Source organism: Argentina silus (assembly GCF_951799395.1).
Source record: "Argentina silus genome assembly, chromosome: 15".
Classification (NCBI taxonomy): domain Eukaryota; kingdom Metazoa; phylum Chordata; class Actinopteri; order Argentiniformes; family Argentinidae; genus Argentina; species Argentina silus.
In genome coordinates this window covers 17,675,341-17,688,587 of record NC_139669.1, presented here as the reverse complement: position 1 = coordinate 17,688,587, position 13,247 = coordinate 17,675,341, and the positions used below count along the sequence as shown (strand labels likewise).

The window sequence follows — 13,247 nt, the reverse complement described above, 5'->3', positions numbered from 1 at the left end:
CGTGATTTGATTTCTTTTCAATTCAATTGCCTCCCTACTTTGCCATCAGCCAATACATTGAGAACCCTGGACCCATTAGATGTTTTTTCATCTTGTACACATCTTTAATATTTATTTTGTAGTTGGCTTATTAATGTCCTAGACAAGAACAGAAGTGTAAAATTGGGCTCTACGGTACTTTGTAATCTAATGTTTGGAGATGATTTATATACATTTTGCGACATGAAATCAGTTTTATTGTCTTCATGATGTGATACACTGTGTAGTTCAGTTCATTGAACTCATAGGGCCGCTGTTGACCAGATTGTTTTAGTTTTACGTCAGGTTTGCAACAGTACCTCCCCCATCATCTCTATATATTAGAGAGAGAAAGAGATTCACACAGAGCGCACAGTCCGGGTTACAGAGAACACTGAGCACGGGGACGTTAGGCTGCGATTCTTTTGTCACAGGAACAGGACACAAATCGTTTTATTTTCCAAAGGATTACAATACAAATCTAACATATCACCTTTCCGGAAGGATTGTATGGTGCTTGTGGTGTATTGGAACACGGTAAAATGTCGGATAGAACAATGACACGGCAAGTACTGTTGTTTATCTCGGTCCTCTCTCTCAGTTCAGTGCACGGGCAGGTCAGTTACTCCATTCCCGAGGAAATGGCGAAAGGCTCTTTAGTCGGTAACATAGCACAGGATTTGGGTTTAGATATAAAGAGACTGAAATCAGGTAAAGCTCGTATCTATACTGGAGACAGCGCAGAATACATCGAGCTGAATAAAGAAAGGGGAGTCCTCCTGATCAAACAGAGAATAGACCGAGAAGCGCTCTGCGGACAGACGACGCCTTGCGCTCTACATTTTCAGATTATTTTGGAGAATCCGATGGAATTTTACAGTACTACGGTTGAAATAACAGATATAAATGACAATTCTCCCAATTTTGAAAAAAAAGAAATGAAATTCAAAATTAGTGAGTCAGCTGTGACTGGAGCGAAGTTCTTATTAGAGAGGGCAATGGATCCCGATGTGGGCGTTAATGGCCTCCAGAGCTACTCCCTGACTCAAACGGATAATTTCATACTGAAATTAAAAGATCAACCAGATGGAGGGAAAATAGTTGAAATGGTTTTACAAAAGCCTCTTGATAGAGAGAAACAGGAGCAGATTTCATTAGTATTAACAGCGGTGGATGGAGGCGAGCCGAAGCTGTCTGGCACTGCGCAAATATATATTAGTGTGCTAGATGCCAACGATAATGCTCCTGTTTTTACGCAGCCCATTTACAAGGCTACCGTCACGGAAAATGCCGCTAAAGGTACAGTTGTTACTACAGTCAGCGCCTCTGACGCTGATAAAGGGACGAATTCTAAGATAACATATTCTATTTCAAATACTTTGGCTGATGTTCGAGAAATGTTTGAAATAGATGAATTCGAAGGTAGTCTAAAGGTAAAAGCAAATGTTGATTATGAAAAGGCTCGTCTCTATCAGATACATGTTCAAGCTAGTGATGACGGAGGGCTCACAGATTTGTGTAAAATTATACTTGAAGTCCTTGATGTAAATGACAATAAGCCAGCAATTAATATTATGTCCAAGACAAATATGATAACAGAAGATTCTGAACCAGGAACTGTAGTAACAATGATAAATGTGCAGGACCCAGACTCTGGTGAAAATGGTAACGTTCAGTGCTCCATTAATGACAACATTCCATTCACAATTAAATCTACGTCGAATAACTTCTTTACTGTAGTAACAGACAGTGATTTAGACAGAGAGAGAGACTCTGAGTATAACATCAGTGTGACATGCTCTGATGAGGGAGTGCCCTCGCTCTCCAGCAGCGTCACTCTCACCTTACAGATATCAGATGTGAATGACAACGCGCCTGTCTTTGAGAGGAGCTCATATGAGGCCTACATTATAGAAAACAACACACCGGGCCTCTCTATATTCACAGTGAAAGCTAGAGACGCTGACTGGAACCAGAATGCCCGTGTTTCTTACATATTGGAGGACTCCTCGGTTAACGGAGTGCCCGTCTCCTCATATGTGTCCGTTAGTGCTGATAGTGGAGTCATCCATGCAGTGCGGTCTTTTGACTACGAGCAGATCAAGGATTTCCACTTCCGCGTAAAAGCGCAGGATGGAGGCTCCCCTCCACTCAGTAGCAATGTGACTGTGAAAATAATGATCCAGGACCAGAACGATAACGCACCTCAGGTTCTGTACCCAGTCCAGACTGGCGGCTCTCTGGTGGCTGAAATGGTGCCTCGTTCAGCAGATGTGGGCTATCTTGTCACTAAAGTGGTGGCTGTTGATGTGGACTCTGGACAGAATGCCTGGCTCTCGTATAAACTGCAGAAAGCGACAGACAGGGCGCTGTTTGAAGTGGGCTTACAGAATGGAGAAATAAGAACTATACGCCAAGTCACTGATAAAGATGCTGTGAAACAAAGGCTCACTGTTGTAGTGGAGGACAACGGGCAGCCCTCTCGTTCAGCTACAGTCAATGTTAACGTGGCGGTGGCGGACAGCTTCCCTGAAGTGCTCTCGGAGTTCACTGACTTTACGCACGACAAGGAGTACAATGACAACCTGACTTTTTACTTAGTCTTGGCTTTGGCTGTAGTTTCATTTCTGTTCATCACGTGTTTAGTGGTTATTATATCAGTGAAAATATACAGATGGAGACAGTCTCGTATCCTCTATCATTCCAATCTCCCGGTTATTCCGTATTATCCACCGCGTTACGCAGACACTTTGGGGACAGGAACTCTACAGCACGTGTACAATTACGAAGTGTGCAGGACGACTGACTCCAGAAAGAGTGACTGTAAGTTCGCCAGACCCGGTAGTCAGAGCGTACTGATAGTGGACCCCAGTACAGGGACGATGCAGCGGATGCAGAGAGAAAAGAACATCCTGGATGAACCAGACTCTCCACTAGAGGTTGGTTTTGATTAAATAAATAATCTGGGGTTTGTTCTCTTGTCCAATGACCATTTCAATGCATTGATTCTCGACTGATCTCAGTACAACTGTCATAACCCAAAATATAAGGTTGTTTTTGTATGTTTGTAAACATTATTGGCAAACAAGCACTGTGCAGCTTTGACATGACATGTATGTCATCAGCTGTTGGAATTCGCATCCAGAGCTGACTTTCAGCACCATAGGTTATGGACAGTTGTAGTGATCTGTACGCTGTTAAAAGTTAAATTCATGTTAAATTTGGGGCAAATCATTTTGTTTGCTTTTTAGATAATTGACTGGGATTATACATTGTTAAAATTGTATGTTTTTTTATTTTATTTTGTTATCATTACCCAGGCTTTAGCTCCAGGTTTTAGACAAAATAAACTACATGGCTGAATTTTCTACCATCAGCTTTCTGTTGTAATTTCATTCAGCAACGTGGGTCTAAACAGATCTATAGGCGATGGGCAACTTCAGGCTTTGGTCCTTTTCGATTCAGTACACTGAAGCTGACATTGTTAACAACAAATACTCCTCATTTGATTGTCAATTATGCCCTATACATGCATATTTAAATCATATACCATTTAGCCTAGATGCATGTTGTGTAGTTCAGTATATTAAACTCCGAGGGCCGCTGTTGACCAGTGTGTTGCAGTTTTAGAACATATTTGCAGCAGTACCTCCCCCATCATCTCGATATATATTAGAAAGAGAAAGAGACGCACGCAAGAGCGCACAGTCCGGATTATACAGAACAACAAGCACGGAGACATCGAGCTGCGATTCTTTTGTTGCAGGAACACCAACAGAAATCTTATTTTTTCTCCACCGGATTACAATATCAATCGAATTAACCAGTTTACCTTGCGGAGTATATGGTGTTTGTAGTTACATTTCTCACGGCAAAATGTCGGGCAGAACAATGACACGGCAAGTACTGTTGTTTATCTTGGTCCTCTCTCTCAGTTCAGTGCACGGGCAAGTCAGTTACTCCATTCCCGAGGAAATGGGGAAAGGCTCTTTAGTCGGTAACATAGCGCAGGATTTGGGTTTAGATATAAAACGACTGAAATCAGGTAAAGCTCGTATCTATACTGGAGACAGCGCAGAATACATCGAGCTGAATAAAGAAAGGGGAGTCCTCCTGATCAAAGAGAGAATAGACCGAGAAGCGCTCTGCGGTGAGACGACGCCTTGCGCCCTACATTTTCAGATTATTCTGGAAAAACCGATGGAATTGTTTCGTGTAACAGTGGAAATTACAGACATGAATGACAATGCGCCCAGTTTTACAAACAGCGAGAAACGTTTTGAAATCAGTGAGTCTGCTATGATCGGAGCTAAATTCGTGTTAGAGAAAGCAGTAGATTTAGATATCGGTTTAAATGGCCTCCAAAGCTACTCCCTTAAACCGACTGACAATTTTGTCTTGAAATTAGAAAGTCAGGTGGATGGAAGTAAAAAGGTAGAGATGGTTTTACAGAAGCCATTAGATCGAGAGAAACAAGAGCAGATATCTTTGTTGTTAACTGCAGTGGATGGAGGCGAGCCCCAGATGTCTGGAACAATGCAGATATACGTAACTGTCTTGGACGTAAACGACAATGCTCCGGTTTTCACTAAACCAGTTTATAAGGCCACTATTACAGAGAATTCACCGAAAGGAACGAGCTTGAAAACTGTTAGTGCATCTGATGCAGATAAAGGCTCAAATGGTGAAGTGTCGTATCTTATTTCAAATAGCAAACATCGTCTAACGGAGTTGTTTCAGATAGATAGAAAGAATGGTGAAGTGATATTAGTCGGTCAAATTGATTATGAAAAAGCCAGACATTATCAAATAGATATTGAAGCGATTGATAATGGAGGGCTTTCGGATTCCAGTAAGATAATCGTTGATGTTATTGATGTAAATGATAACGGTCCTAATATAAATATAATTTCAAAATCAGACTCTATACTGGAAGATTCTCCGCCGAACACAGTTATAGCCATGATGAGTATAAACGACCCAGATTCTGATAATAACGGTCAAGTTCAATGTGGGATAAATGATAACATTCCATTTACAATCAAATCTACAATAAATGGTTTCTATAGTCTAGTTACAGAACTGGCTTTAGACAGAGAGGGGGCCTCTCAGTACAACATCAGTGTGACGTGCTCTGATGAGGGAGTGCCCTCGCTCTCCAGCAGCGTCACTCTCACCTTACAAATATCAGATGTGAATGACAACGCGCCTGTCTTTGAGAGGAGCTCATATGAGGCCTACATTATAGAAAACAACACACCGGGGCTCTCTATATTCACAGTGAAAGCCAGAGACGCTGACTGGAACCAGAATGCCCGTGTTTCATACATACTGGAGGACTCCTCGGTTAACGGAGTGCCCGTCTCCTCATATGTGTCCGTTAGTGCTGATAGTGGAGTCATCCATGCAGTGCGCTCTTTTGACTACGAGCAGATCAAGGATTTCCACTTCCGCGTAAAAGCGCAGGACGGAGGCTCCCCTCCACTCTGTAGCAATGTGACTGTGAAAATAATGATCCAGGACCAGAACGATAACGCACCTCAGGTTCTGTACCCGGTCCAGACTGGCGGCTCTCTGGTGGCTGAAATGGTGCCTCGTTCAGCAGATATGGGCTATCTTGTCACAAAAGTGGTGGCTGTTGATGTGGACTCTGGACAGAATGCCTGGCTCTCGTATAAACTGCACAAAGCGACAGACAGGGCGCTGTTTGAAGTGGGCTTACAGAATGGGGAAATAAGAACTATACGCCAAGTCACTGATAAAGATGCTGTGAAACAAAGGCTCACTGTTGTAGTGGAGGACAACGGGCAGCCCTCTCGTTCAGCTACAGTCAATGTTAACGTGGCGGTGGCGGACAGCTTCCCTGAAGTGCTCTCGGAGTTCACTGACTTTACGCACGACAAGGAGTACAATGAAAACCTGACTTTTTACTTAGTCTTGGCTTTGGCTGTAGTTTCATTTCTGTTTGTCACGTGTTTAGTGGTCATTATATCAGTGAAAATATACAGATGGAGACAGTCTCGCATCCTCTATCATTCCAATCTCCCGGTTATTCCGTATTATCCTCCGCGTTACGCAGACACTTTGGGGACAGGAACTCTACAGCACGTGTACAATTACGAGGTGTGCAGGACGACTGACTCCAGAAAGAGTGACTGTAAATTCGCCCGACCCGGTAGTCAGAGCGTACTGATAGTGGACCCTAGTACAGGGACGATGCAGCGGATGCAGTGTGAAAAGAACATTTTGGATGAACCGGACTCTCCTATTGAGGTTGGTGTGAATTACATTTTGATTTAAGTTTTATTGAAAAGTGTTTGAAAACATTACATTATTGACAATATGAAATATCTCATTGCATTACGATTATAGTCCTTTCAGCACCAGGGGCTATGGACAGCGGCGCTTTGCACTGTGAACGAATATAATGTGATGTATGCGGTGTAGCATTTAATAGCTCGCTCACTGAGGTGACTATTGCACAAATTACATAGTATTATGTGTTGGGATATGCTACATTGACATCGAATAATCAAATGTCATTTCATAAGCTTGTTGTATGAGTAAAAATAAGCGAAACGTTTCCACATTATGACATCTGCTTTTTATTGTTGTTTCATTAAGCAATGTGGGTCTGGAGGGATATTGCCAGATTGGTTGACCTTTTTTTAGGTAGTTTGGTGAACTTAACGTTAGGTTGGGGGTCTTAAATCACTTTTTTTTAAAACTGGATGACGAATAGGCTATGCGTATTGAAATTGTTCGACTGTTTAAATGTCGGCCTATGGATTTTGTGCAGTTCAGTACATTGAACTCATAGGGCCGCTGTTGACCAGTCTGTTGTGGATGTCGAGCAGATTTGCAGCAGTGCCTCCCCCATCATCTAATATATTTTAGAGAGAAAGAGACGCACGCAGAGCGCACAGTCCGGGTTACAGAGAACACTCAGCACGGAGACATCGAGCTGCGGATCTTTTGTTACAGGAACACGGGGGGAAAACGACTTTGTACCTTTGGATTTCATCATCTATCGAATACGTTGTTTCTGATACGGAATATATGGTGCTTGTGGTTTTCTATCTAAGGTAACATTGTCGGAAAGAACAATGACACGGCAAGTAGGCCTATTGTTGTTTCTCTCGGTCCTCTCTCTCAGTTCAGTGTTCGGGCAGGTCAGTTACTCCATTCCCGAGGAAATGGCGAAAGGCTCTTTAGTCGGTAACATAGCGCAGGATTTGGGTTTAGACATAAAACGACTGAAATCAGGTAAAGCTCGTATACATGTCGGAAATAGCGCAGAATACATCGAGCTGAATAAAGAAAGGGGAATCCTTCTCATCAAAGAGAGAATTGATCGCGAGGCTTTATGCAGACAGACAACGCCTTGCGCCCTACATTTTCAGATTATTCTGGAGAATCCCATAGAATTTTATCGTGTTACAGTTGAAATAACCGATATAAATGATAATACTCCGATTTTCAAAATGAATGATATGAATTTTCAAATCAGCGAGTCGGCTGTGATAGGGGCAAAATTCGTTCTGGAGAGAGCTTTTGATTCTGACGTTGGGGCCAATGGTCTCAAAAGCTACTCGCTAAATCCAACTGATAATTTCATTTTAAAATTACAAGGTCAATCTGATGGAAGTAAGGAAATAGAGATGGTTTTAAAAAAACCATTAGATCGAGAAAAAGATGAGCAGATATCTTTAGTATTAACTGCAGTGGATGGAGGCGAGCAACAAATGTCTGGAACAGTGCAAATACATGTTACTGTGTTGGATGTTAACGATAACGCTCCGATTTTTACGCAGGCGATATACAAGGCGAGTTTAGTCGAAAATTCGCAAAAGGGTACCTTATTAACTACAGTCAGTGCAACGGATAAAGATAACGGGTCAAATGGTTTAGTCTCATATTCAATATCAAGTAATACCGATGGTATTCTAGATCTATTTGAAATAGACGAGAGTAATGGCGAAGTGCGTTTGGTTGGGGAGGTAGATTATGAGACCAGCAAACATTACCAGATAGACTTAAAAGCGAAAGACCAGGGTGGTCTCACAGATTCTAGTAAATTAATAGTCGACATTGTTGATGTTAACGACAACAATCCCCTCATTGATTTGATGTCATCATCAAGAACGATACCAGAAGATTCTCCTTCTCAGACAGTTATAGCTGTAATGAGTGTCCATGATCCCGACTCTGATAATAACGGAGTAGTGAATTGTGTTTTAAGTGAAAATATTCCGTTCACTATTAAATCTACATCTAATGGTTTCTATAGTTTAGTAACAGATAGTGATTTGGACCGAGAGAGAGACTCTGAGTATAACATCAGTGTGACGTGCTCTGATGAGGGAGTGCCCTCGCTCTCCAGCAGCGTCACTCTCACCTTACAGATATCAGATGTGAATGACAACGCGCCTGTCTTTGAGAGGAGCTCATATGAGGCCTACATTATAGAAAACAACACACCGGGCCTCTCTATATTCACAGTGAAAGCCAGAGACGCTGACTGGAACCAGAATGCCCGTGTTTCTTACATATTGGAGGACTCCTCGGTTAACGGAGTGCCCGTCTCCTCATATGTGTCCGTTAGTGCTGATAGTGGAGTCATCCATGCAGTGCGGTCTTTTGACTACGAGCAGATCAAGGATTTCCACTTCCGCGTAAAAGCGCAGGATGGAGGCTCCCCTCCACTCAGCAGCAATGTGACTGTGAAAATAATGATCCAGGACCAGAACGATAACGCACCTCAGGTTCTGTACCCAGTCCAGACTGGCGGCTCTCTGGTGGCTGAAATGGTGCCTCGTTCAGCAGATGTGGGCTATCTTGTCACTAAAGTGGTGGCTGTTGATGTGGACTCTGGACAGAATGCCTGGCTCTCGTATAAACTGCAGAAAGCGACAGACAGGGCGCTATTTGAAGTGGGATTACAGAATGGGGAAATAAGAACTATACGCCAAGTCACTGATAAAGATGCTGTGAAACAAAGGCTCACTGTTGTAGTGGAGGACAACGGGCAGCCCTCTCGTTCAGCTACAGTCAATGTTAACGTGGCGGTGGCGGACAGCTTCCCTGAAGTGCTCTCGGAGTTCACTGACTTTACGCACGAGAAGGAGTACAATGACAACCTGACTTTTTACTTAGTCTTGGCTTTGGCTGTAGTTTCATTTCTATTCATCACATGTTTAGTGGTTATTATATCAGTGAAAATATACAGATGGAGACAGTCTCGCATCCTCTATCATTCCAATCTCCCGGTTATTCCGTATTATCCACCGCGTTACGCAGACACTTTGGGGACAGGAACTCTACAGCACGTGTACAATTACGAGGTGTGCAGGACGACTGACTCCAGAAAGAGTGACTGTAAGTTCGCCAGACCCGGTAGTCAGAGCGTACTAATAGTGGACCCCAGTACAGGGACGATGCAGCGGATGCAGAGTGAAAAGAACATCCTGGATGAACCGGACTCTCCACTCGAGGTTGGTTTTGATTCACATTAGATTGAAGGAAAATAAATGCTCGCATCTGAAAAAATGCTTGCTCATTTTTTTGTAATCTGAAACAGCTCAATGTGTGAATGTTAAAGTTATTGATGTTTTGCTTAAGAGTGTTTGGAAATGTAACAGTTTCCACTGATATGAAATCCCTCATTGGCTTTACTTCTTTGAGTGCTTTCAGCACCTTAGGTTGTGGACAGCGTCGGTCTTTGAGCTGCTGCAGCAATTTGTTGTACAGTTTATACTCTTCTGAAGCATATTACTCTTCTCTGGAAAACTATGTTAATGCCTGTGGTGTTCCTTTAACCGTTGGGTTTATCCATTTTTGTAAGCTTGTTGTATGAGTATGTAGGATACGTGACTTAATACAAATATGCAAAATAGCTACATTCTTGCCATGAACTGTCCTGTGTCATTATATTTTAACAACGTTGATCTTAAAATATATGACTAATTACAGGACTGGCCTTTTCTTTTCTACGTCATTAGACTGAACGTGATATTGTGGATTGCAAATAACCTGTGTTGATTTCCGAAATATATTGTGTATGCGTTTTGATATTTGAGTTTTCAACGTTGTCTCCATTAAAGCAGGTTTCAGTTTGAAAATTTATGTTGTGTAGTTCAGTTCATTGAACTCACAGGGCCGCTGTTGGCCAGTGTGTTGCGATTGTCGGGCAGATTTGTTCAGCAGGTCCTCCCACATCATCTCGATATATTAGAGAGAGAAATAACCGCACGCAGTGTGACAGTCCGAGTTATACAGAACAACAAGCAGGGAGACGTCGAGGTGCGATTATTTTGTTCCAGATTCGTGGATTTATTTGCTTTTGATGTTTGAGACTAAAAACGAACGGAATATTAGACACTGCCTCAAGGATTATAACGTGTTTGTTTTTTCATATCGTAGAGAAAATGTCGGACAGAACAATGACACGGCAAGTACTGTTGTTTATCTCGGTCCTCTCTCTCAGTTCAGTGCACGGGCAGGTCAGTTACTCCATTCCCGAGGAAATGGCGAAAGGCTCTTTAGTCGGTAACATAGCGCAGGATTTGGGGTTAGATCTAAAAAGACTGAAATCAGGTAAAGCTCGTATCTATACTGGAGACAGCGCAGAATACATCGAGCTGAATAAAGAAAGGGGAGTCTTCCTGATCAAAGAGAGAATAGACCGAGAAGCGCTCTGCGGACAGACGACGCCTTGTGCTCTACATCTCCAGATTACTCTCGAAGATCCTCTCGAATTCTACAGTGTTACAGTCGAAATCAATGATATTAATGATAATGCACCCACCTTTAAGAAGAGTGAAATGAAATTTAGAATTAGTGAGTCGGCAGCGGTTGGAGCTAAGTTTGTGTTAGAGAGGGCGATAGATCTTGATGTAGCGGGTAATGGACTCCAAAGCTATTCGCTGAAACCAACAGATAATTTTCTTTTAAAATTACAAAATCAACCAGACGGAAGCAAAAAGGTGGAAATGGTTTTACAAAAACCTCTAGATCGAGAGCAGCAAGACCATCTTTCTTTAGCTCTCACAGCCATCGATGGCGGCGACCCGCAGCTCTCAGGGACAATGCAGATAGAAATAACGGTACTTGACGCCAATGATAATGCCCCTGTCTTTACGCAAGAGATTTACAAGGCAACCATTACAGAAAATGCTCCGAAAGGAACAGCTTTAAGCACAGTTAGCGCCACTGATGCAGATCAAGGTACTAATGGTAAAATATCATTTTCTCTAACAAATACGGTGGATGATATTTCCGAAATGTTTGAGATTAATGAAGAGAGTGGCATCGTGAAATTAACAGGAAACATAGACTATGAAAAAGCTCGACAATATGAAATACATGTACAAGCTAGTGATGACGGAGGATTAACAGATTCTAGTAAGATCATTGTTGAGGTAGTTGATACTAACGATAATAAACCAACGATAAACATTATGTCGAAAACGAATGCAATATCAGAACATTCTAAACCTGGTACCGTTGTGACCATAGTTAACGTGCAAGACCCAGACTCTGGTGAAAATGGAAACGTGATTTGTTCTATTAATGAAAACATACCATTTATAATGAAATCGACATCGAATAATTTTTTTACTGTCGTAACGGATAGTGATTTGGACCGAGAGAGAGACTCTGAGTATAACATCAGTGTGACGTGCTCTGATGAGGGAGTGCCCTCGCTCTCCAGCAGCGTCACTCTCACCTTACAGATATCAGATGTGAATGACAACGCGCCTGTCTTTGAGAGGAGCTCATATGAGGCCTACATTATAGAAAACAACACACCGGGGCTCTCTATATTCACAGTGAAAGCCAGAGACGCTGACTGGAACCAGAATGCCCGTGTTTCTTACATACTGGAAGACTCCTCGATGAACGGAGTGCCCGTCTCCTCATATGTGTCCGTTCGTGCTGATAGCGGAGTCATCCATGCAGTGCGCTCTTTTGACTACGAGCAGATCAAGGATTTCCACTTCCGCGTAAAAGCGCAGGATGGAGGCTCCCCTCCACTCAGTAGCAATGTGACTGTGAAAATAATGATCCAGGACCAGAACGATAACGCACCTCAGGTTCTGTACCCAGTCCAGACTGGCGGCTCTCTGGTGGCTGAAATGGTGCCTCGTTCAGCAGATGTGGGCTATCTTGTTACTAAAGTGGTGGCTGTTGATGTGGACTCTGGACAGAATGCCTGGCTCTCGTATAAACTGCAGAAAGCGACAGACAGGGCGCTGTTTGAAGTGGGCTTACAGAATGGGGAAATAAGAACTATACGCCAAGTCACTGATAAAGATGCTGTGAAACAAAGGCTCACTGTTGTAGTGGAGGACAACGGGCAGCCCTCTCGTTCAGCTACAGTCAATGTTAACGTGGCGGTGGCGGACAGCTTCCCTGAAGTGCTCTCGGAGTTCACTGACTTTACGCACGACAAGGACTACAATGACAACCTGACTTTTTACTTAGTCTTGGCTTTGGCTGTAGTTTCATTTTTGTTTATCACGTGTTTAGTGGTTATTATATCAGTGAAAATATATAGATGGAGACAGTCTCGCATCCTCTATCATTCCAATCTCCCAGTTATTCCGTATTATCCTCCGCGTTACGCAGACACTTTGGGGACAGGAACTCTACAGCACGTGTACAATTACGAGGTGTGCAGGACGACTGACTCCAGAAAGAGTGACTGTAAATTCGCCCGACCCGGTAGTCAGAGCGTACTGATAGTGGACCCCAGTACAGGGACGATGCAGCGGATGCAGAGTGAAAAGAACATCCTGGATCAGCCGGACTCTCCTATAGAGGTTGGTTTTGATTATTATTAGATTGAATTTAAAAATGCGCCCAATCTGAAATATCTCATTGTGTGAATTGACACGTTATTGAAGTTCGACTTAAGAGTGTTTGAAAATGTAACAATGAAATGTAACAATGAAATCCTTCATTGTATTTACTTGTTTGAGCAATTTCAGCACCTCAGCGATCTATTGAACAGTTTATCCTCTTATGAAGCATATTACACTTCATGGCAAACTATTTCAATGTCTGTTTGCTCATATTACTTTAACCATTTGGGTTATCCATTTTCGAAGCGTGTTTTATGAGTACATAGGGTACGTGACTTAATAAGAAGAAGCAATATCGCTCTTTTTTCCCATAAACTTTCTTTCCAAAAACTACTGTCTTAAGAAATACGGGATTTACGAGAT

General features: G+C 42.6%; 2 protein-coding genes across 2 annotated transcripts; both read left to right on the top strand.

Annotated features, from left to right (window-relative positions):
- Nucleotides 1-560: 560 nt before the first annotated feature.
- LOC310816064 (protocadherin beta-16-like) lies at nucleotides 561-2,972 on the top strand (the record flags this gene model as incomplete). Its single annotated transcript, XM_083686072.1, has 1 exon — nucleotides 561-2,972. The coding sequence occupies one exon, from the start codon at nucleotides 561-563 to the stop codon at nucleotides 2,970-2,972; it is 2,412 nt and encodes an 803-aa protein (XP_083542198.1).
- A 922-nt stretch (nucleotides 2,973-3,894) lies between these two features.
- Nucleotides 3,895-12,863, top strand: LOC310816063 (protocadherin beta-16-like; the record flags this gene model as incomplete). Its single annotated transcript, XM_083686071.1, has 3 exons — nucleotides 3,895-4,521; nucleotides 7,743-9,444; nucleotides 11,443-12,863. The coding sequence occupies 3 exons, from the start codon at nucleotides 3,895-3,897 to the stop codon at nucleotides 12,861-12,863; spliced, it is 3,750 nt and encodes a 1,249-aa protein (XP_083542197.1).
- Nucleotides 12,864-13,247: the final 384 nt, after the last annotated feature.